This window comes from Lathyrus oleraceus, chromosome 6 (assembly GCF_024323335.1).
Source record: "Lathyrus oleraceus cultivar Zhongwan6 chromosome 6, CAAS_Psat_ZW6_1.0, whole genome shotgun sequence".
NCBI lineage: Eukaryota > Viridiplantae > Streptophyta > Magnoliopsida > Fabales > Fabaceae > Lathyrus > Lathyrus oleraceus.
Genome location: NC_066584.1, coordinates 372,229,831 through 372,255,936, shown reverse-complemented (window position 1 = coordinate 372,255,936; position 26,106 = coordinate 372,229,831). Strand labels below are relative to the sequence as shown.

Below are 26,106 nucleotides of genomic sequence, written 5' to 3'. Positions count from 1 at the left end.
GTGGATTAGTAGGATGTCCGATATTGAGTAAAACACCAAAGATACTGTGACGACACGAGCTTTCAGCTTTAGCATGGATCTTTCATTTATACAAGCCAGTTTGAATCATGCTATTATAGCTCGACCTAGTGTCTCTGTTTCTATTTCACCCGGTTTCATTCTAGCGCAATCATATTAAGCCCTTTGCCTCCCCACGCACTTAGTGAAGTAGCCGGTTAGTGACTTTGATCCTTTTCTTAGCGCGGGGGTTTGGTACACTAGTGTGGTACCCCTTTATATATCCCATTTGAAGGTTGTGGGGGATCGAACCGTAGTTCGCCCTACCGAGTCCAGTACCAGGTACCTCTAGACCAACCGACTGGGGTTTTTATTCCTTCTTTTTGCATAACTTTGCAACCTTTTGTAATGGTTCTTTTTATCAATTTCTTGATAGCAACAGTATGAAAGAGTTTCTTAATTTGTAGGCATCAAACACTTATATTCATCGGCTCTCCACGTGGTTTGCGCTTGAGACGGTGCTGACTGCTAGTATAAACTACTAGGGGTTAGTCTAGAATGGAGACTTAAGGTGTCGGTATAATGGTTATTCAAACTGATCTCGTAGAAATAAGGGGTCTAGGGTGTCGGGATGGTATCAATCTTGTTAGATCTTTTCTCGGTTTTCCTGACAAAGCCTCCTCGGGACAACCTATGTACTTGTAGGGTATGCATTTAATCTTAAGGAAAAATTTTGTTATGCCAAAATATGTGTAAATGATTGAAAAAGGGACAAGCAAAAAAAAATTGTATTGGCTGAAAATATTAGCAATAGAAACAAGTAGAGGAGTGATAAGGATTTCCTCCCACATTTAAAAATTGCATTGTCCTCAATGCGATAGTATATAGAAGTAAAAAGGAAAGAAACAAAAATCACTGCTCGTCATTACGCGGCTGGCTTCTTCGTGATCTGGCTCTTGCTCTTGCGCGCTCACCTCGTCCTCGCTGGGTAGGATCCAATCCTACGTGTCGAGTGTACTCCTGGATGGCATCTACGCGATAAGTCAGGGCACTCATCTGGTCTGAAAGTTTTGCCATCCCCTGATCATGCCAGTGAGCATAATCGTGCTGATCCCGCTGCATTTGCTGGATCGCTTGCATCATTTCCGCTTGGCGGTCTTCCATTATTTAGTTGTGTCTCAACATCTCGGCGTAGATGTTTTCCATGGAGGTGGGTCTTTGTTCACTTCTTCGTTGTCCTCGGGAGGAGGTCTCTGCAGTGTGCTCTTGAGGTGGTTGAGGCATGCCTCTGTCAAGCTCCTCTTCGACTTCATCTGTACCATTACCAGGATTTCCATCATTTGGCTCGGGGGCCTCCAGATCAAAAGTCCAATTTGTCATTTCTCTTGGATCTGTGTGGTTCCTGTTGGGCATGATGATACTCCGTACCGTCTTGTTTCTGACAACGGGATGATACTTCCCATTATCTCTTGCTTTGATTAGGTGTGAGGCACGACAGTAGTCGATGTCGAGGAATTTTGCTTCCAAGGCTGGTAAGTTGGCTAGCCTATCTCCCAGGTTCAAGCCTAATGCTATGGAGGTGATAATTCCCCCACAATAAAACGCCTAGCTGCCTCTCATGCAAGCAGCCTGGATGTTGGCTAGTAGGAAAGGAGTAACATTGAACGCAATTTGGGCAAACACACAGTGGAGAAGGAAAAGTTCCTTAGAGTTTACCTTGTGGTTGCTGACTCTTCCAAAAACTGTATGCCCCAGGACTCGGTGAAAGTATCTTATGGCTGGGTTGTGGATATATGTTGCGTTAAGCGTATCCCAGCTCGTTGCGTTCATGTTGGTGAGGTTGTGCCAAACTTGGAATGCTATATCAGACCATCCTTCTGGGATGCAGCAGTGGATTCCTTCTCCATGTCGGAAACCAAGCATTCTCGCTATCAAGGTTTGATTAAGGGAATACTTGGTGCCGAACATTCTAAATATGGCGACACCGGTGAGGTATTGGGTAGCGTCAGGTGGAGTGATGTAAGAGTAGGAACTTAGAAATTCCAGGGTCAGCGCTTTGTAGGTTGGCTGCGGTGTTGTACAGAGTTGCGTCAGGCTGGAGGCAGCTAGCATCCATTCCACACCCTCCAAAAGTCCTAACTCCCTTAGGCATTCATGATCAACATACCTCGTGCCTTGAACAGAGCGTTGGTAGAACTTGAGGTAGTTGCTTCTTTGGCGTTCGCCGGCTTCTCCGTTTCGGAATATGACGGTTGAAAGGTCGGGAGTGCCTCTTTCTTGATGGGCCATTTGATGAGTTGGATGTAACTATTGGTAATGGTGGGTGAGGTGGAAGGTTTGTGAGTTATACGCTCGCAGAAAAATAGTGAAGAATTGAATAGATGATCATCATAATATAGGAGAGCGAATATTGGTGAGGAGAAAAGGGAGAAAGAGCGTCTGCTTTTATAGGCGAGCTCTCTGGAATTCGTGACGGTCGTCACAGGGGTGTGACGGTCGTCACAAGCAACGGATGCGTAACGGTCGTCTGCAATGGTCACTAGCTCGTAACGGTCACTTTCATGTGTGTGACGATCGTTCCAGATTCGTGACGGTCGTCACGTCTGCGAGACAAACGTCCCCCTATAGTGACGGTCGTCACACGCTAATTTCAAAAAAATTCTCAACACAGCAGAACACAGCAGAATAGCAGCATAAAGAATAGCTAAGCAATTTTAATTTAACAGCATAAATGCATAAATAAATAAAAAGATGAAATAAGCGTAAATAAATAGCAATTGAATTAATAAATTGAAATTAAATGTAACATAGGAAAAAAATAGTAACGATAACATAGTAAACAAAAGTAATAAAGTAATTAAACAAAAATGATGGAGGAACTGGTTCATCAATGTTATAGTAGTTGGGAGGTGTTTCAGGGTCAGGTTCTTCCATATGGATAGGGTCATTGATATACTCATATTTGGGCGGTGTCTCGGGAGGTGAAGGTGGATCAATAGGGTGTTCATCTAAGTCATAGAGCCAATTATCTCGGTTGTGAACACTCGTTTTCTCATGGTTAGGCAAGGTGAAAAGTCGAACCACTTCATTACTGATTAGATAATCAAAGGTATCTGTCCCAATGTTACCTATGATTCTGCGGTTAAAGCAAAAGTCGATATCCATTGGGCGGATGTTTCCAAAAGGTATAAGCTCATAAAGTGAGCGTACAAGTCCTATAGCGTCTACTATCATGGTAACTAGGCCTCCTATGATTAGTGGGGTACGGTTATTCTTAGCAAGGTGGACAAATCTTTCCATCATGAATGATACTATATTGACGTGTCGACCTTGATCGACACATAGCAGGATGAAGAGTTCATCTCGGGACACTAATGTGTTATTCTCTTCCTTACCAAATAAGGTGTGGGCTAGTATTTTATGAAAATAGAGGATAGCAGGGTTATGGATCTTTTGTGAGTGCATCTCATTCGGGTTTGGGTTGGATTCTCCGGATATGCAACCCCAGAAGTCATCGAGATTAATGTCATCGATAAGGTCCTCCTGGCGGGTAGTAAAGACGAAAGGGCCGCTAGGGAATCCTAAGAGGTCAGCAAGGTCTCGACGGGTGTAGGTGAAGTCCATGCTAAATAACCTAAAGGATATTAACCCTTTGTTAAGTCCGTAACCATGTTCAGGGATGTATACAAGGGAACTGAGGAATTCTAAGGTTAGCTCACGGTACATGACAAACCGTCTCTTAATGGCTGCGTTCTCCCACCCAAGCTGGTTAAACATAAATAGGATGCTATCTCGGATACCTAACTTATCCATGGTAGGTCCATCATAATAAATGGTCAATTCCATATCCTTCCGAGCTAGATAATCATACCGCCTTCTTTGAACTCTGCCTCTGAAAATTGTCTCTATTTGTTGCATGATGAAAGTAAGTAACTCGATGAATTCAAGTAGATACTGGCATTAAGTCAGTAATGGTTATTAAAGAAAAATACGGATTAAGAAAGAAAAAAATGGATAGAGAGAAAAATTGACATTAAAAAAATAGGAAATATTTGCTATGTTTTACGTTGATAGCGCGGCGACTCAGGAGTGTAAGTACTCATGGTGGTTCCTTCGAGGATGAATCCTCGGTCAAACTTTTAATTATCCTTGACTTCCATGGCCACTTATCAATCCATCTCTCATATCTGTCACCTTTTCTTCTTTTTCTTCTGCGAGGTAGTTTATCCTTCTGAACTTGTGGTGGTGGTTCTGGCTCTATCCTGAGAGCTAGCTTTTCAGGTTTAGGTTCAATTTTTACAAACACCACCTCAAAGTCTGGTTTTCCCCTTTTTATACTAATTAGTTCCCTAATTTCATGGGCTTCTAATTTTCTCTTCTTGTTCAGGGTCTCAAATAAAGGTGCATTGGTGTGGATATTTTCTGATAGCTCCTCATTTCTTTCGGATTTGGGGTCTATCTTAACTTCCACAGACCTTCGCGGGAAAGGAATTGGTGATTTATAGGGAGGAGGAATAACACATAGCTCATCCTTCTCTACCTCTTTGACAACCTCCCTTTCGGGTGGTGTTTGTGGAACTTTCTCAATCTCTACTCTTTTCTCACCTGAACCCTCCTTATTATCACTCTCCTTAGGATTTTCGGTAAATCTTTCACTGGTGATTGTTACCATATCCGCATGTTTCTCAGAGAAAGGTCTTAGAGGTGTCTGCGCAAGTAGGGAGATTTGAGTCTCCAATGCCTCGTTGTCAGTGACGAGGGACTCGACCACAGTGCTCAGTTGCGTAAGGGTTTCATTGGTATAGAGACTTTGTTTTCTAAATTCTTCATTCTAAAGAGTTTGTGTAGCCACAAAGCGTTCCATCATAGATTCTAACCTAGAGTGAGTTTGCGTCTCAATGAAATCCTCCGTTAATATTTCCAGGTTGGATTTGTAGGAATCTTGCGATTCCTCAAAATACTGGGAGTGATAATCGTAGAGAAAGTTTGGGTGATACATAGTAATAGAGAAAAGAATGCCTTAGTCTACACTGGGTAACGAAAAGAATCGCACTATTCGACTAAAATAGGTCCCCGGCAACGGCGCCAAAACCTTGATGGTTCGTCTGGATATATATAAAATATAGTCTATCGGGTACTTGACTGCAAGTGCATAGTCTAGTCGCTTTAGTTTTAAAAGATATCGATCCCACAGGGACCTATGATCAAATTAGTGCGGCTAACGTCACTATGTTTAGCTAAGGGAATAGATTAGTAAGAGTTCGGGGGTAATAAAGTAAATCTAAGGGAAATTTTTTGGTTTTAAGAAAGAATTAAAGGAAGGGAATCAGTATGCAGCGCATTAATCGTCAGGGATTCGATAAGTCATCGGTGAATAGTTTAAATGCCAAATATCTCTCAGTAGAAAATGTTTATTTAAAAGACTTTATCTCACACTCTCGTGGTTGTTGATTTTGCCTATAACTTTAAGTCAGAATGTACGCTCTCGCTGTCCCATTTGAAGTCAAAATTACTTTTTGAAAATAAATAAATTCTAATTGTTTTTAAAGTGCTCTCGCTGTTTTTAAACCCAATGCCTAATTTTTACTATCCAGCTCGAGCCTCACGCTCTCGCGATTGTTGGTTCTCACCTTAGTTAATTTCCCACTCTCGTGGCAAAATCATATTAAATAGCTTTTCACGCTTTTGTGATAAAGTTTATTAAATTCATATTAAAAACTTCAGCCTAAAAGGTTATTTGAGAAAAAGGGTTTTCACCGATTATTATTAAATTCCATCAAATTAAGTTGCTACATACTGATACCGGTAGTTTAGCCGGACATATTAAATAAGGCAATCGCAAGGCATAAACAGATTAACTCAGCGGCAAACATGCTTATAATAATAAATGGGCAACAATAATAATAATTCAATAAAAACCTGGATATCGAAGTACAAAGTATAGCGATTCTTGGAGCACTCGAGCAGTCCTCCACAAGTCGGTAGGCTTTGCTTCTTCAATACAGATTACTACTTAAAATTAAACAATGGTGTAGTAGTTCCCCAGTGTAGGAAACCACTACTATGGCTAACTGAAAAACTAACTGGAAAAGGGAAACTATGAAAAGAATGGTGAATACAATAAGGCAACGGAAACAAGGTTGCTGGAAAGAAAGAAAAAATGATGAATGCTAAAAACTGGAAATTAAATTGCAGAGCGTCAAATCAAAGTAGGCGTCCCCAATTTTTCCCAATTGAGTCCTTTATATAGTGTCCATTAGGTCTTGGTAGTTGAGGAATTCAAGGAACACTTGGTCTTGAGAGAGGAAATCGTGGGAAAAGTTTGTTGGAGGAAATATAGGCACTTTTGGGTGCCTGTTGCTGACTGCTTCAAAGCGCAGTTTGTGGCCGTGTGATGCTCGTCATGGGCCTGTGACGGTCGTCACAGTCTGGGCCGTGACGAGCGTCATGAATGTGTGGCGATCGTCACATCAGCAAAATCTACTTCTTCTGCTCTTCTGGTTTTTTTATGCTTTTTTTACTTGTTTCTTCTTCTTTTTCTTCCTTTTCTTCATTTTGCTCTTTAATGCATGGAGATTTAAATACCTGCAAAAACAACACGAATACTTGCGCAATAATCGGGATATTAATCGAAAGGATGTGATTTCTGAGTGTAAATAGAGGCAATTATCTGATGTGTTTTCGCGTTATCAATAAGATACACTAATGTGTTTAGGAAGTTGACACACCTCACAACAAAGACTCTCCACATCTAAACTTTTAAATAATGAAGGAAATATTTGTTTTATGACTTTAAATGATGGATGACCAAGGCGAAAATGATACAAAAAGACCTTCTCTCTGTTGATTTTAATTGGTTATGAATAAAAAAATTGTTGTTGCTGAATAGATTTGGAGGAATATTTTGGTTATCCAAGTAATCAAGGTCATTCCATTCTCTAGCATTTCCAATTGTTCTCCCTGAATTCCTGTCCCGAAAAACACAAGCATTGTTATAAAAAACATTACATGATAGGTCGGTTGTGAATTTTTGTATGGAAATTAGGTTAGTGGATAATTTGGGAATATGAAGAACATTCTGAAGGATTATATATGGGCTTATTTGGATATCTCGTTGTCCAGCTATACTTATAAGGGTACCATGGATATTTTTTGTTACTAGGACATGGTGAATAAGTAGAAAAGTGTGTGGGTAAAGGTGTCATGTGGTTAGTGGCTCCAGAATCCAGTATCTAATGTTGGGTAAATGATTTATCTGATGCATTAAATCCAAAAGAAAAATGAAACTTACCAAGAGAAAGTGAAAACGAAAACGTACCTAAATGTACCAACATAGAAGTACTTGTTGGTTTCTCTAACTTACTAAGGAGGGATCTCAGCCTCTCCACTTCATCTTTGTTGAGTTGAACCAATTCTCCTTCTGACATATTGATGGATATCATGCGAATGGGTCTGACTCATAAGAATAAAAAAAGAACCAGCAAATTAGTGGTAAAGAGATCTGCAACCCTCAATTGTTTTTTTTTAAGTTAACAATGGCAGTGCAATAAACAGTGTTGTAGAACAATGTTTCCGACAGTGAATAGTATTTTTTATTATGAACAGTGTCGTTGATGAACATTATTTTCAAAGATGGCTAAGGTTTTAAAAAAGAACCGCAATTAAGGTGATTAGTGTTTTGAAAAAAGAACCACAATTAAGGACGTTGGGATTTTGAAAAAGAAACTGTAATTAAGACAACTATGATTTTTGTTATGAAACTGAATAATATTGTTCGTGATACCAGGTATGAAACTGAATAATATATTTCAAATATGTTAAATTTACAAGCACTAATCTCTTTATATAAGACTATTCTAATTTAATAGGACTAACAAATGAACTAAAAACTCGAATATAAATTACTTCAAATAGTAGTAAAAATAACTTTTTTTACAACAAATACTATAAAATTCATGCCACCGTTTTATAATATATATATATATATATATATTATATATATATATATATATATATATATATATTATATATATATATATATATATCAAACATAGTCCCTCATTTCTCGAGAAAAATGGAAGAAATAGAGAGAATTGTGATTCTTATTATTTCTTACATCTCTTAAACTAATAATATTAAACATAAAAAGTTTATTCTGAGTACATGTCTTGATGGACATCAAATTAAAAAGTTTAAACCACAAATAGGGGTGTGCAAAATAACCAATAACCATAAACCAAATTCCTATCCAAATTAATCTAAACTTTAAAACCCAACCCAAAATTATATTTTGAAATTGGTGGTCCATTTATCAAATTAAAAAAAACCGGTAACCATTGTTACAAACCGGATCAAGTAAACGGTTACCATTTTTCAATAATCATTTCAAATCAATCCAAAACACAAATTTCAGAATCCATAATTCTCAAAAATCCAAACTTTTTTCATCTTTTTTTCTCTTCATTATTCTTCAAATTCCAAACTCTAATCCTCTTTTGTATCTTAATTCTCCAAATCACAATCATTGGGTTATCGAAATAGTTGTAAAACCGACAAAATTGTTCTTCAAATCCAACGAGCTCGTCCTTCAACAACGCCTCTAAGATCGCTCTTCTCACACTAACAAGTGTTTCAGGTTCAAGTGAAATTCTTCTTTGAAGCTTTAATTTTCACTTTCATCTTTGACTCAGTAGAAACAAATTAATTGTAAAATTATGAAATCTGTGTTCCCTCCCAAACTCATCAAAACTTGCATCGTATGATTTTTCAGAAGTTGAAACAAAGATTGTCCGGTGTATCTTCTACCAAATCCTTACCCTAACCCTTTCTTCTCAAACCCTTCAACTTGCAACTCAGAATTAGGATTTTAGGGTTTCATGGAATCATCTCAATCAAAGCTTTGAAGTAAGTCTCTCGACGACGACATTGATTCCCCTAAGAGCTACAGTGTGAGTATCATCTTACTTTCCAGCACAGTGCCTTTATTCTTTTTGTGTTATCGTATTGATTTTGGAAATACTAAATTCAATATTATCAATTGTTGAGTGCATATAAGGATGAGTATAATGCAATTGTTGAATGATTTTTTGTTTCTACAGACAAGTGTCTTTTGTGTCATTGCAAACAATCTCATCAAGGGAGAGGTTTACAGTAGCTATATTCAAGTATTCATCTCTATCTTCTATTTGCTTAGCCCAGAATTTGTTATATCATTACTTTGTCACTCATAACTTTTTTGCTCCCACTTTACAATCTCTAACATGCCCCAATTCAAAAAATTGCAGGAACACTTGACTCCTAGTGGATATCTTAAATTACGTTTTGAACGAAAACTCTAATATAAAGGATTTTTCACTTCAAGCTGTGTATGATTCGTCATCGCCCCGGTAAGAGTATCCTTTATTCTTACAATCTCTCCTTTAAATTTCATTCAGTATTGTTATTCACTTTTAAAATGGGTTATTTTACTCTAGTTTATGAATTCACTATTGATTGTGATCTTTGGAACTTTATCTTCCCATGTGAATTTCATGTTAGGATTAGCAACACTGCCACAATTTCTCCCCAAAATGGGCACTTGTGCTATAAAGTTCAGTGCAAATGCAGGCATCTCAAGCGCTTTTGGCGGACGTCCCCAAGTGGCTTAATTAGCTGTTCATTATGGCTTGAACGACAATAGAAATTAAACAAAATAATTATTGCATATCTAGAATACAGTAGGATATAAAAATGAAGTAGATTCTAATTAGAAAGGCATGTTGAATTAGCATATGTACTTAAAATGAGTTGTATACAACAACATTAACAACTTACTAATTCAAATATGAAGAAACTCCAAGTTCAAAGTTCGATTGAGGGAATACTTTAGGGATGTTATCATAGTGTATCTTTTTAGGACGACCACGTCCTCGTTTGCAATGTATAACCTTAGAGGGGAGGTCTTTGTTGGTTTCTTCGAAAAACTTATCCATTAGGTTATGCGCTAAGGAATTGATATTAGAAACCTTATTTTGTCCCCTATGGCCATGATAACTTTGCTGAGGTAGGGAACATTCAGACTTAGCACTTAGTGCCCTTCCTTTTGCAACAACTCGGTTAATGACGGTTTGGTTAGACATTGATGGTGTAATATCAGCAATGGGCCTTCTTAAACTCAATGAAGTGGGTGTCAATATGGTATGGTCGATAGTTATTGAGAAATGACAAGATTGTGTTGTAGTATCTTTAGAAAAAATGCAGATGTATCACTATTGGTTAACAGTTTGTGTTGCTTAATAAAAGTGTAGAAGGTAATAGTTTTCATTACAATATTCAACTTACAATCTACTGTTACATTGAAAAACAGTTTGAAATCCTTTACTGCATGTTCACACCAAAAGATATGCTATGTACCATTACATTGAACTTTATTAAAATTTTAAGCAGCAATTTTGATGCAGTATGTTTGTGTCCAATGCGAGTTGCTTGATGCAGTTACCATGTGATGTAGTAAGTTGTTTACAATGTGTTATCATACAGTAGGTTTGTTGACAGAAAAATAGACCACAAAAATTGAAAGCATGTCAAATGGTGTGAATGTTCATGCCTTTTTAGGATTTTGTTCATGGATCTCACACCATAAAGATTCATGTCAATAACATTGTGACTGGTCATTAAAAAGACCATGAGGTGGTTCACAAACTTTACTATAAAATATAAATTGGAGTTGTGGATAAATGTAAATGTTTGTTTTAAAATAAAGTCAATTGTGTGTTTTTTTATTGTGTTTTTTTTATCATAATTTATTTTCCTATGTTTAACAGAATCAAGATGACTAATGTTGGTACAACTTATGCAACATCCAAGAATACAGTTTCAATCCCTCCACCTACAATCTCTAATGAAATGCCACCTCCTCACACTAAGAAGCGAAGGAATCGTTCAGAGGTTTGGAAGCATTTCATTGTATCGTCGGAAGAAGAACAAAAAGCTTCGTGCAAATACTGTGACACGAAAATTAAGTATAATAATGGAACTAGTTCCATGCATGCTCATGTATCGAGATGCCTTGTTTACAAGAGGCAAAGGACATCATCTTCTACGACAAGTGTTGAAGAACATGTTGGCTCTCCTTTAATTGTCAAGTTTGACCAAGAAGCCATTAAAAGAGCAATGGTTAAGATGTTCATAAACATGGAGATTCCTTTTCGAAAGGTTGAACATGAGTCTTTTCATGAATTTATGAGTCTCGCATCACCAAGATTTCAGATTTGTTCACGCACAACACTAGCGTATGATGTCTTGAAACTATGGGATAGTGAAAGAATGATTTTGAAAATTTTTCTCTCTCTGAATTGTCGAAGAGTTTGTCTCACTACTGATATGTGGACTTCTTCTTGTCAAAAGTTGAGTTATATGTGTGTGACAGCCCATTTCATTGAAAATAATTGGCACTTACAGAAGAAGATTTTAACTTTTTGTCAAGTCACAAGTCATATAGGGGATGCTATTTGTGCAACAATGGAGATGTGCTTGAACAGTTGGGGGTTAAACCGTGTGCTTAGTTTGACAGTTGATAATGCTTCATCTAATGATGTTGGGGTTGAGCGTCTCAAGAGAAGGCTTTTGTCTAGGAATAGTTTAGTTATGAGTATAAACCATTTTCATATGTGGTGTTGTACGCATATATTGAATTTAGTTGTGAAAGAAGGTTTGAAAGACATTGATGGCTCTATTGGTAGAATTTGTCATGTTGTGTGGTATGCTAGATCTTCTTCTGTGAGGCTTGCTAAATTCAAGGCATGTATTGATGAGGAAAGCATGGACTATAAAGGTTTAGTTTGGCTAGATGTTGAGACTCGTTGGAACTCAACATACTTTATGTTAGTATCCGCATCAAAACATGAGAGAACCTTTGAAGAATTAAGTTTTCGAGATAAAAAGTATGTGAATGAGTTGACAAAGAAGGGGAAAGGTGTTCCGACAGAAGAAGATTGGAAGCATATTAACTTAATCATCCCATTCTTGAAGTTATTTTATGATGCTACCTTACACATATCGGGGTTATCTTATTTGACAAGCAATATTTATATGTTTGAGATCCTAGGTATTGGAAAGAGCATTGTGGATATGTGTGCGTCTGAAGATGAGCATCTACGTTCAGTAGCTCAAAAAATGAAGAAGAAATATGATAAATATTGGGGAAATCATGAGAAGCTTAACATGTTGTTGTTGATTGCTCTAGTATTCGACCATATGCGCAAGATTAGATTGGTCGATTGGATGGTAAGGCGATATTATAATAAGGATGATGCTGACGCCTTGAAAGCAAATTTAGAGTCTAGCTTGAAATCTATTTATTAGGAATATTGTGTTGGATTTATGCCTCCTCAAGGTAATTCAGATGAGTTGCAAGTTTTTGGTGGTGTTAGTGATCCTTATGAAACTGCTGAGTTCTATCTTTCAGAAGGGCGTGACAAAGCGGATAATGAGTTAACTACTTATCTTGGAGAGAAGTTAGAGCATAACCTGGAAATAAATGTTCTAGAGTGGTGGAAAGTGAACTCTGGCTGATATCCCATCCTTTCAAACATTGCAAGAGACATGCTGGTTATACCTATAAGTACACTGGCTTCTGAATCTGCATTCAGTACAGGAGAAAGTGTGCTTGATCCATATCGCAACTCATTAACACCTACAACAGTCGAAGCGTTGATATGCACCCAAGATTGGCTCAAAGGAACATCTTCCTCCTTGATTACAAATGAAGATTTTGATATTCTTGAGAGATTTGAGCAAGGTATGATAACTAAGTATATTCGCTAATGTATTATTATTTATTATACTTGAGGCATAATGAAATCTCTTTATATGTTTTATAGAATTACTTTATAAAGAGATTTCATTATGCCTCAAGTATAATAAATAATAATACATTAGCGAAAATACTTAGTTATCATACCTTGCTCAAATCTCTCAAGAATATCAAAATCTTCATTTGTAATCAAGGAGGAAGATGTTCCTTTGCGCCAATCTTGGGTGCATATCAACGCTTCGACTGTTGTAGGTGTTAATGAGCTGCGATATGGATCAAACACCCTTTCTCCTGTACTGAATGCAGATTCAGAAGCCACTGTGCTTATAGGTATAGCCAGCATGTCTCTTGCAATGTTTGAAAGGATGGGATATCGGCCAGAGTTCACTTTCTATCAGTCTAGAACATTTATCTCCATGTTATGCTCTAACTTCTCTCCAAGATAAGTAGTTAACTCATTATCCGTATTGTCACAACCTTCTGAAAGATAGAACTCAGCAGTTCCATAAGGATCACTAATACCACCAAAAACTTGCAACTCATCTGAATTACCTTGAGGAGGCATAAATCCAACACAATATTCCTCATAAATAGATTTCAAGCTAGACTCTAAATTTGCTTTCAAGGCGTCAGCATCATCCTTATTATAATATCGCCTTACCATCCAATCGACCAATCTAATCTTGCGCCTAGGGTCGAATACTAGAGCAATCAACAACGACATGTTAAGCTTCTCATGATTTCCCCAATATTTATCATATTTCTTCTTCATTTTTTGAGCTACTGAACGTAGATGCTCATCTTCAGACGCACACATATCCACAATGCTCTTTCCAATACCCAGGATCTCAAACATATAAATATTGCTTGTCAAATAAGATGACCCCGATATGTGTAAGATAGCATCATAAAATAACTTCAAGAATGGGATGATTAAATTAATATGCTTCCAATCTTCTTTTGTCGGAACACCTTTCCCCTTCTTTGTCAACTCATTCACATACTTTTTATCTCGAAAACTTAATTCTTCAAAGGTCCTCTCATGTTTTGATGCGGATACTAACATCAAGTATGTTGAGTTCCAACGAGTCTCAACCTCTAGCCAAACTAAACCTTTATAGTACATGCTTTCCTCATCAATACATGCCTTGAATTTAGCAAGCCTCGCAGGAGAAGATCTAGCATACCACACAGCATGACGGATTCTACCAATAGAGCCATCAATGTCTTTCAAACTTTCTTTCACGACTAAATTCAATATATGCGCACAACATCGCATATGAAAATGGTTTCCACTCATAACTAAACTATTCCTAGACAAAAGCCTTCTCTTGAGACGCTCAACCCCAACATCATTAGATGAAGCATTATCAACTATCAAACTAAGCACGTGGTTTAACCCCCAACTGTTCAAGCACATCTCCATTGTTGCACAAATAGCATCCCCTATATGACTTGTGACTTGACAAAAAGTTAAAATCTTCTTTTGTAAGTGCCAATTATTGTCAATGAAATGGGCTGTCACACACATATAACTCAACTTTTGACAAGAAGAAGTCCACATATCAGTAGTGAGACAAACTCTTCGACAATTCAGAGAGAGAGAAATTTTCAAAATCATTCTTTCACTATCCCATAGTTTCAAGACATCACGCGCTAGTGTTGTGCGTGAACAAATCTGAAATCTTGGTGATGTGAGACTCATAAATTCATGAAAAGACTCATGTTCAACCTTCCGAAAAGGAATCTCCATGTTTATGAACATCTTAACCATTGCTCTTTTAATGGCTTCTTGGTCAAACTTGACAATTAAAGGAGAGCCAACATGTTCTTCAACACTTGTCGTAGAAGATGATGTCCTTTGCCTCTTGTAAACAAGACATTTCGATACATGAGCATGCATGGAACTAGTTCCATTATTATACTTAATTTTCGTGTCACGGTATTTGCACGAAGCTTTTTGTTCTTCTTCCGACGATACAATGAAATGCTTCCAAACCTCTGAACGATTCCTTCGCTTCTTAGTGTGAGGAGGTGGCATTTCATTAGAGATTGTAGGTGGAGGGGTTGAAACTGTATTCTTGGATGTTGCATAAGTTGTACCAACATTAGTCATCTTGATTCTGTTAAAAATAGGAAAACAAATTATGATAAAAAAACACAATAAAAAAACACACAATTGACTTTATTTTAAAACAAACATTTACATTTATCCACAACTCCAATTTATGTTTTATAGTAAAGTTTGTGAACCACCTCATGGTCTTTTTAATGACCAGTCACAATGTTATTAACATCAATCTTTATGGTGTGAGATCCATGAACAAATATCCTAAAAAGGCATGAACATTCACACCATTTGACATGCTTTCGATTTTTGTGGTCTATTTTTCTGTCAACAAACCTATTGCATGACAACACATTGTAAACAACTTACTACATCACATGGTAACTGCATCAAGCAACTCGCATTGGACACAAACATATTGCATCAAAATTGCTGCTTAAAATTTTAACAAAGTTCAATGTAACGGTACATAGCATATCTTTTGGTGTGAACACGCAGTAAAGGATTTCAAACTGTTTTTCAATGTAACAGTAGATTGTAAGTTGAATATTGTAATGAAAATTATTACCTTCTACACTTTTATTAAGCAACACAAATTGTTAACCAATAGTCATACATCTGCATTTTTTCTAAAGATACTACAACACAATCTTCTCATTTCCCAATAACTATCGATCATACCATATTGACACCCACTTTATTGAGTTTAAGAAGGCCCATTGCTGATATTACACCATCAATATCTAACCAAACCGTCATTAACCGAGTTGTTGCAAAAGGAAGGGCACTAAGTGCTAAGTTTGAATGTTCCCTACCTCAGCAAAGTTATCATGGCCATAAGGGACAAACTAAGATTTCTAATATCAATTCCTTAGCGCCTAACCTAATGGATAAGTTTTTCGAAGAAACCAACAAAGACCCCCCCCCCCCCCCCCCTCTAAGGTTATACAATGCAAACGAGGATGTGGTCGTCCTAAAAAGATACAGAGTGATAACATCCCTAAAGCATTCCCTCAATCGAACTTTGAACTTGGAGTTTCTTCATATTTGAATTAGTAAGTTGTTAATGTTGTTGTATACAACTCATTTTAAGTACATATGCTAATTCAACATGCCTTTCTGATTAGAATCTACTTCATTTTTATATCCTATTGTATTCTAGATATGCAATAATTATTTTGTTTAATTTCTATTGTCGTTCAAGCCATAATGAACAGCTAATTAAGCCACGTTGGGGACGTCCACCAAAAGCGCTTGGGATGCCTGCATTTGCACTGAACTTTATAGCACAAGTGCCCATTTTGGGGAAAAATTGTGGCAGTGTTACTAATCCTAACATGAAACTCACATGGGAAGATAAAGTTCCAAAGATCACAATCAATAGTGAATTCAAAAACTAGAGTAAAATAACTCATTTTAAAAGTGAATAACAATACTTAATGAAATTTAAAGGAGAGATTGTAAGAAAGTTAAAGGAAACTCTTACCGGGGCGACGATGAATCATACACAGCTTGAAGTGAAAAATCCTTTATATTAGAGTTTTCGTTCACAGCGTAATTTAAGATATCCACTAGGAGCCAAGTGTTCCTGCAATTTTTTGAATTGGGGCATGTTAGAGATTGTAAAGTGGGAGCAAAAAAATTATGAGTGACAAAGTAATGATATAACAAATTATGGGCTAAGCAAATAGAAGATAGAGATGAATACTTGAATATAGCTACTGTAAACCTCTCCCTTGATGAGATTGTCAGCAATGACACAAAAGACACCTGTCTGTAGAAATAAAAAATAATTCAACAATTGCATTATACTCATCCTTATATGCACTCAACAATTGATAATATTGAATTTGGTATTTCCAAAATCAATACAATAACACAGAAAGAATAAAGGCATTGTGCTGGAAAGTAGGATGGTACTCACACTGAAGCTCTTAGGGGAATCAATGTCGTCGTCGAGAGACTTACTTCAAAGCTTTGATTGAGATGATTCCATAAAACCCTAAAATCCTAATTCTGAGTTGCAAGTTGAAGGGTTTGAGAAGAAAGGGTTAGGGTAGGGATTTGGTAGAAGATACACCGGACAATCTTTGTTTCAACTTCTGAAAAATCATACGATGCAGGTTTTGATGAGTTTGGGAGGGAACACAGATTTCATAATTTTACAATTAATTTGTTTCTACTGAGTCAAAGATGAAAGTGAAAATTAAAGCTTCAAAGAAGAATTTCACTTAAACCTGAAACACTTGTTAGTGTGAGAAGAGCGATCTTAGAGGCGTTGTTGAAGGACGAGCTCGTCGGATTTGAAGAACAATTTTGTCGGTTTTACAACTATTTCGATAACCCCATGATTGTGATTTGGAGAATTAAGATACAAAAGAGGATTAGAGTTTGAAATTTGAAGAATGATGAAGAGAAAAAAAGATGAAAAAAAATTGGATTTTTGAGAATTAGGGATTCTGAAATTTGTGTTTTGGGTTGATTTGAAATGATTATTGAAAAATGGTAACCGTTTACTTGATCCGGTTTGTAACAATATTTACCGTTTTTTTTTTAATTTGATAAATGGACCACCAATTTCAAAATATAATTTTGGGTTGGGTTTTAAAGTTTAGATTAATTTGGATAGGAATTTGGTTCATGGTTATTGGTTATTTTGCACACCCCTAACTACAAGTACTTCATTTATGTTTTGAAAATCACCCACAACTACTTTGTGCAAATTTAAAATGTTCTAATATGTGTGCTTATTGGACGGTCTTTCTTGTTTCGGTGCATACTTGAATTATGGCAAATTTGATTTTCGTCATAATAGGCTAAGGAGACATAAATAAAATAGGTAGATATAGTTGGGACGCTGCTACTTTAGCGCATCTATACATAAATTTGTGTTGATGCGCTAAAAAAAGTGCATAATTTTGTTGATTGTGGAGTTTTACTTCAAGTTTGGGGTGGGTCCAAAATGCCAAGACTGTCACCAACAAATCTCAATCCATTCTAGTTTCCATATGCGACCAAGTACGTATAAAATAAATTATTTTTTTAGATATATTTTTTCTAGGTATTTTTTAATAATTATTTCTTTTTTAGGTGGTCCGCATATGGGATGAATAAGGAAAAAACCTTTTCATCTTTGTGCTCCTGGATATCGGATGTTCTTTGATCATTTCGAAGCGGATGATGTAATAACTTCAAGAATTATACTACTAATATTTAAAATTTATTTATAAATTTTTTTAACTAATCCTTTTCACTACTGTGTAATAGTTTCTATGGATGTCATATCTTGGACTTGAAGATGAGGATCCAACTGAAAGTGACATGTGGAGTTCAACAACGTTTTTAATTTGTTTCACTACTGTTGAAATGCATCATTCAGATAAGATTAAACTCCAATTTGGGATTTAACAAGAAATTTCGGATCCACCTAGGTCCATGGAGGAGTACCACACAAATCAAACGTCAGACCAATGTAAATTTCCAAATTGGAAAGACCATTATAGACAAGAGCGTCATCAATGGCAAAATTGACGCAACACTGTCTTGCAAGGAGATATCATGCCAAACGAATGTAAACTCAGTAGGGAATAAATGGATCCATATAGATCTGTGTCAAATTTGTATATATCACAAAATAGATTACTAGTTGACCCTCGTAACCAACCCACATCTTCAAACTTCCAACACACCAAACCATCAACCAACACTTACATCCAACAACCTACATGTAACACCCAATAACCTTTCAACCCAACACAACAACCTTATATCCAAAGCAATGTAACACCCAACAACCTTTCAACCCAACACAACAACCTTATATCCAAAGCAACATTGCCATTAACAATACTCATCATTTAACTCAACCGCATATAACACCCAACAACAAAATCCAAATTATATTCCCCCAACATCATACACTCAACCACAAACATCATCTAGCACCCACTATAACCAATACTCACTCTCACAACCTACCCCACAAGAACACAACTACCAAACACCTCAACCACAAATCTCTTTTTACCATTCACAAACCTTCACCCAAAATTCATCCCAAGACCAACAACCCTACATCTCCTACATGCATAACTCAATGCCACATATTATTCAATCAAACTGGAATAACGAAGGAACCAGATTAAGTTATGACAGTGCGGCGACAATGGACTTATTAAATGATAAAATGACCGCTCAATTAATGGATCTCACGAATAACGCGAGACCTTCTACTCGACCAACAAATGTTGATGAAAATCATAGAAGATCTATCTGAATTGAACAAACTCATGCATGTAGAATCCACCAAAGTTTTTATCAACCGGGTCAAAATCAAGGCTAAATGAAAATTTAGTGTATTTTTTTTATTACATAAATAAATAAATATTGCTTTCAATAATATTTTATTTGTATTATTATTATTTTATTTATTTATTAAATATAATCTTAATTCTAAAAAATTATTTTTATTTTGTATTATTTAAAAAGATAATTAAATATAAATAATTACAAATGATTATATTAATTAAATTAATTAAAATAATTAATATTAAATTTATTATTCAATTATAATTTGAAAGAAAAAAAAATTTAACACTATCACTCATTCAATGTCTTATTTTTAATACATTGTCGCTCATTCAATAGCTGATTCTTAGATTATTTACGAGCTTCCGCCAAAGCAGTGGAGATTGTTTTGTAACAAAAACGAGAAAAAAAATTAAACGAGAGTAGTTTTTGGTATATATTAGGAAATGAATGGTACTTTAGTATATTTCCTCCAAAAACATGGCAAGACAGTCAAAAATTCTTAAAATACTACCTTAAATTTGTGGAATCATGGTGATACCGTAAATTTGTAAAACTGTAATCATGCACTTTCTGTCTTCTGAACTTCATGTTTGGATTAAGCTTTCAACTTTCAAGGTTTTAAACATTTACTATAGGTGTGTGTATATTTTTGGAATCAATTTTATAGACCATAACTATATAAATTACACGCACAATATTCAGTCAAAAACAAGAACTGAAAAGGTATAATCTTTTACCAGCAATTGAGCTGGACAAGAAATGTACAAAATCTATCCAAATAATAAGAAAATATTAAAAATTCATAGATATCATTTTTCACAGACACTTAATTTTGGACGAGGTTCATCGATCCGGCAACCAGTCACTGATGCAAATGATACTATCATCTACACAACCAATGCCCAAGGAATTTTCTTATTTACCCTCAAACCCCAGAAAACAAAAGAAGAAACACACATAAACAACACTGCTCCAAGTACTGTATATATTTATTTATATTGGCTTCTTGAGTTGTAGGCAGATCGATCCCTTGAACAAAGACTTTTGCAAATTAGTCCCTGTGTTTCCCTTTCTAGTTTTCTTCAATATATTCTCTCAAATAATGTCCTTTTTGAAAGGACTAAATTAAAAATAAATAAAAAATATATTAACAAAAGTATAGAGTTAAACTTACTCAACTCTTTTATTTATTTAATCTCTTCCACCCCTAACTCTCCCTTTTATAAATAATGTGTGATTTAGTTGAATTTTTTTTCTCTCCTTCCCTCCCCTCCCCACCCTCCACTCACATTCTCTTTCTCAATAAAAACTCATTCTTCCAAAGAATGAGTATTTGGACGATAGAGATCATAAGGTGCCCATAGATGATCAACAGAACAAGGTCTCCTTGAATCCAATCTCAACCATGGCTTTCCTTTACCACTCCAATGAAGCAAACTAATAGGACCAGGATGCAAACTTCTACATTTTCCTTCAAGGTTATCACCTCCAAGTCCATGTTGATTCCATCTATGATCCACACTCTTCAAATCCCCGGCCAAAACCAAGAGAAAAGGTGGCAAAGATCCTAAATGATATATCCTCTTTCGTTTCTGCACTGACATCCAATGCTCCACCTTTTGTGTATACCTTCCTTCTCTCCATTTCTCCACATCCATAACCATCACCCCCGTGTTAAAATAACACGGTTTCCGACCGTCGAAAGTACGGGATAGCTCAACATCTTCCCAAAACAAATCCGTGAAATAGTCGGTGAAATTCGCGTGACAATATTCTGGTGCAGCCAATACCTTGCCCTGCAAGTCAACCTCCCATAGCTTTGCAATGTCGTCAACAACAACAATATCAGAATCAAGGTATATAACTCGCTTGACATAAAGAGGGAGAATATCAGAAAGGTATATCCTTGCATAGTTAAGAGGCTGATCCAATGCTTGACGAATCGATTTCGAGATTTTACCGCGTACCCTATTGGATTCAAAGCGATAAATCTTGAATTTGAGGTACGGGAAGGTTGATCTTATGCTTAGAAAAACCTGAGGCTCAAACCTTGCCCAAAGGAAATGAAACTCAACATTTTCAGGACATGTTGAATGTTGCAAAATGGAAAGGACAGCAGCCATGGTTCCTCTGAGATAATTTGAGTCCAATGTCATGGAAATGTGGATGCTTTCTTTGTTGCATGTGTCTCCATTGCGAAATGCGGGGGCTTCTCTGAATATAGGGACATCAGGGGCAGGCTTTCGAATGACATCGAGGTGGATAGAAGTTGTTGTGACGGTGATTGCGGTGGCGACATGATGGAGAGAGAAGGAGAAGAAGAGAAAGAGGAAAGACAGGAGGCCATGGAGTGGTGAATTTCCAAAGACCATCCTGTCTCCTTTTTACTTTAATGAGGGAGGAAACCAAGATTTTCTCAAGCAGGGAGGGGTGAAAGAGTTGGAGCCATAATTTCTTCTTCTGTTTTTTTTTCTGTTTTTCCGTATGCTAGTGGTTGAAAAAACTTTTGGAGGGAGGTTAGAGAAAATGAATGGACGTTTGTGTGAGGTTGGTGGGATTGTAGGGATGAGAATAATTCTCGGAGGATATTATAAATAAGATAGATATTAATATCAAACAGACTTGCCATTTTTGTTGCTATTGTCACTGTCGTATAAATTTTTGTACAATTAAGAATTTAGAATTTAGAATCTCCCTTTACTTTTGTGTTTTTTATTGAGATTTGTATATAGCTTCCATATTTCTTTTCCCTAAATAGTTGGAGATTGAGATTTTTTGGTTTTATTGAATCATTATCATGTCTTATAGTATTACCTTTCTAATTTAGTTTTCCTTCTTTTCAGATTTGGGTGAATAAATTTTTAGATGCATGTAAATAAATGTTTAAGGATTTTTTTCATCAACTCTATATCTATTTCATCACTTTTTATCAAAACTCAAACATCTTTTTCATCAAAAGTGAGATTAGCGCAGCCTTGATCGCAAAAGTTTCTTTTTTTTTACTAAAGTGATTAATAGAAATTAAGTCTATTAATAAAACATTGATTTTGGGATGACCACACTATTAACTTTTCGATATTGATATTAAGAAAGCTTTACAGCAATAGAAAATCTCTATAATAAAATATGTGTTAAGTGCAAAAACCTTGACTGTAATCATAGTTCATCTTTCAATGGTTCTTGAGAACACTGCTCATCCCAATAGTAGGGGAATTTCAACTTCGCCGCATTATGAGGCATGGACCAGTCATCATATGTAAACCTAATAAAAACAAAAACATACATAAGGATTAATGAGCAACAAAAAACAGGAGAAAGAATTGTTAAGAGATAGTCCGGTAGTTGTGGCCTATGGGTAAAGAATGCTAGCGCCGAAATCCAAACCTCTGTTGCTATTTCAATAAATAAACGGGAGAAAAGACAAACTTATGATAAAAAGAAAAACATTGTAAAGTATGAAATCCAAGGAGAATGGGAATAGAGGTCACTTACACTTTAACTGGTGGACGAGATATTATAACTAGAACTTGTAAATCCTCATGCTCATTGGTGTTCCAAAGCTGCAAAACATGTTCTTCATGATTATTTTAAAATATACAAGGGAACACTGTCACCGAAGAACAAGTACAAAATATGTAATGCTGTTAATTATTTAAAGAAATAATATGCATCATTTATTTGCTAATGCTCGCTGAAATGTTGTAAATATTTATCCATCGTACTGAGCATGCATTACTTTATATATTCTAAACAATCTTAGGATATTGTGTTTTTCATCATGGGTTAGAGTAGAATACAAGCAGTGAAGATGGAACTAGGAACGAAGTTCCTAACAAACTCCCAAGAGTTATTTCACTATGACCAACTTACATTTCTTTGGACAACATTTGAATCTGAAGTCTGCACATAATAGACCTAACCAGAATTTATACTCTTTCAATCAGCTCCCGAGTTAAAGTTCACAATTGACAAGGTGAGGTCAACTCTGCATGCCGGCCTGCTATACTTTCTCGAATAAAAATTTAAAATCTAAACCTGTGGCATCCCTAACTCTAAAGCAAAGCTGTTAGCAAAACATAACAACACTCATTACAACCTTTCTTTATCAAGTTATCATTATCTTTGTTTTACTCAGCAACAACTGTATGCACTACTTACAGATACATTCTAAATTTTACAATATTCAAATTGCACATGTGGACAAAGATCCTAGAATCCACAACATCTTGTCCCTTTATCACTGTTTTGTTCTGTTTAAAACATATCACTGTTTTGTTCTATTTAAAACACATAATCCCATACTCAATAATGATACTAAAGAATGTGTTTGCTATTTTTTGTTTGTTATCTTGTCATTCTAAATTTTATATCTTTTTAATATATGAGGCACATCACATGCATCAAAAGGTGTTTTTAAACTATTTAATTGTAGTGAAGAAATTATTAACAGGATTGGATCATAAGATACAATTCTCAAATTTCCCACCCCCTAATCGAAATCAAGTTGGAGAAATCTCACAGTACTTAAAGCATTTACCTGATGAGCATCATTAAGGAATATGAAATGCATATGTGTTATTTGGAAAGATAAAGGGCTCCTCGGGATTTCCAAGGTATTTGCCATGTGAATTTGATGCAATATAAAGAGTGCTTTTAAACTACTTAGATCATAAGATACAATTCTCAAATCCCGCCCACCCCCGAATCTAAATCAAGCTGGAGAAATCTCACAGTACTTAAATAGTTTACCTGATGAGCATCATTAACAGGAATATGAAATGTGCTATTTGGAAAGATAAAGTGCTCCTCCGGATTTCCGGGGTATTTCATATGTGAATTTGATGCAATATAAAGAGTGCCACTGCCTTTGAGAACAATAAAAACTTCTTCACAAGAATGTCTATGAATCGGGGTGTGCGTTCCTGGTGAAAATGTTTGAAGCCATACTTCAACCTGTTTGTTCCAGAAAACGTTCAATAAAATTATATTGTACAAACAAATCATTGAGCACACAAATGCTCCAAAAACAGGATGCTATAATTTAAATAATCGATTTTCTTAACTAGAAAATATAGTGTAACTATCAACAACAAATCTTCTATTCCAATAAACAAAAGGCATGAGCACAAGTGTGGCACATAGACCCGGTTTGGATAAAGTTTTCAACAAGCACACGTAGAAAAAAAAAGGATGTCTCAGAATTTGGGTTGGGCAACTCATCCCTACAAAACCGGCTTGTAAGGTGAGGATTGCCCCCACTTATAAACACAACACAGACCATATCTTTAAGCAATGTGGGACTAAATCCACCCCTTCAAAGCTAACACAGTGAAAGTGTTAGGGGATGCAATGAGACAAGCCAAAGAGCCACAATTAAGGCGACTAGGGGCAGACCGCAATTAAGGCGGAAAGTCCAACAGGATGAAATAATGTTGCAATGAACTATGAGTCTTCTAAATAACAACTTCCCACATAAGTTTTTTTTTTTAGAACTTGGTATCCGGTCTTGAGAAGTTCCAATTAACTAGAAAGTAATCCAAATTGGGCCAAATTTGTCATTCCTTTTGTTAACTACTTAACTCCTTCCTACATTTACAACTTGAACCTATCATGCAAGACAACTTGACCGCCTATTTGCATAATGTCAATATTTTAGTAATAACTTCATGTTCTATTCTATTATTGTACATTTGTTATTCTATGTCAAACAAAATTACAAAGTTGTAGTCACGACAAAGTCGAAGAAAATGTTGAACCATTTTTTCAAAAATTGGACCGGACGGATTGCAATACCGCCAACATTATACTAACAATACTAACTTATGAACTTAGTGTATGTTTGGTTTAAATGTTGGAGTACTTAAAATTGATTTTCGATGTGTAGAATTGATTTTGACGTGTTTAGTTGCTCTCAATTAGAATTGATTTTGCTTTCAAAATTTATTCTATTTGAAACTAGAATATGTAATTTCTGGGTGTAAACGTAATTTTTACACCGAAATTTACTATTCAAATCACTTATTACAAGAATTTATCCAAACATAAACCACTTTACCTTCAACTCACTTTTAGTCGGAATCAATTTTACTTAATCAATTTACTCATAATCAATTTTTTTTCAACACAGAACCAAACACATGCTTAAATGTTTTTAGGGAATGATGATGAAAAAGGTAAACAAAGTTGGATACCTCATTCATTCCATGCAAGATTGAACCTGCAACAGTTATGTGAGAGAGACCTGCTCTACCGTAGTTATCCTGAGGAATCTCGCTGATATTTCTCACCAGCGGCAACCCTGCATGATTGTTGATTCCAAAAATGAAAAGGAATAACAATGTAAATTCAGCAAAACCTAATAGCAACTTTCAGAAAAATTGAAAAGGGAACAAAAATTAAGCATGAGAAGTAGTGACTAACCAGTGATACTGATGGAGGAGCATGGTGGAGAAGAAGCGAAAACTGTTGAAGAAAATGAGATGAGGCTAAGCAACAAAGTTACGATCAAAAAACGTTCTACCATTTTTGAACAGTTTCTTCTTCTTTTCTTTGTTAGTTGGAACAGTTTCTGAAGATTCCCGTTGCGCACCACGCTTCTTACTTCGAAGAAATTCGAGAATTTTCCTGCATTTTTTTTTGTTAAATGTTTACTTTTTTTTGCTAAAATATATTTTGTTATTTTATTTACTTTTATTAAATTTATATATCTAATCTAGATGACACGCATGCTAATATTTTTGAATTTTTTTTTAAAATAATCAGGTTTTTCAAAAAAATACGAAAATAATCATCTTTTCAAAAGAATTTCTAAAATAACCAATTTTGGAAGAGGATGCGTCGGGGGAGTTGGCGCACCCCCCAAAAAATTAGAGGAGGCGCCAGATACATTGGCGCCAATGCATTGGGCTCCTAAAGGAGGAGCCAATGCATGTGGCGC

General features: G+C 35.9%; 2 protein-coding genes across 4 annotated transcripts; both read right to left on the bottom strand.

Annotated features, from left to right (window-relative positions):
* Positions 1 to 7,430: 7,430 nt before the first annotated feature.
* On the bottom strand, positions 7,431 to 25,827 carry LOC127090964 (auxin-binding protein T85). 3 transcript variants are annotated; one of them, XM_051029449.1, is made up of 6 exons: positions 25,590 to 25,805; positions 25,361 to 25,467; positions 23,919 to 24,122; positions 22,662 to 22,729; positions 22,315 to 22,431; positions 7,431 to 7,449 (listed from the first exon to the last, which is right to left on the bottom strand). In XM_051029449.1, exons 1-5 carry the CDS (start codon positions 25,690 to 25,692, stop codon positions 22,326 to 22,328), a joined length of 588 nt encoding a protein of 195 aa, XP_050885406.1. In that variant the 5' UTR covers positions 25,693 to 25,805; the 3' UTR covers positions 7,431 to 7,449; positions 22,315 to 22,325. The 3 variants fall into 3 exon arrangements, with proteins under 3 accessions (XP_050885406.1, XP_050885405.1, XP_050885404.1); XM_051029448.1 differs by lacking the exon at positions 7,431 to 7,449 and having other exon boundaries at positions 22,145 to 22,431; positions 25,590 to 25,707; positions 25,740 to 25,827; XM_051029447.1 differs by lacking the exon at positions 7,431 to 7,449 and having other exon boundaries at positions 22,145 to 22,431; positions 25,590 to 25,820.
* Positions 19,952 to 21,851, bottom strand: LOC127090963 (probable galacturonosyltransferase-like 4). The gene has a single exon (XM_051029446.1). It carries the CDS (start codon positions 21,539 to 21,541, stop codon positions 20,480 to 20,482), a length of 1,062 nt encoding a protein of 353 aa, XP_050885403.1. The 5' UTR covers positions 21,542 to 21,851; the 3' UTR covers positions 19,952 to 20,479.
* Positions 25,828 to 26,106: the final 279 nt, after the last annotated feature.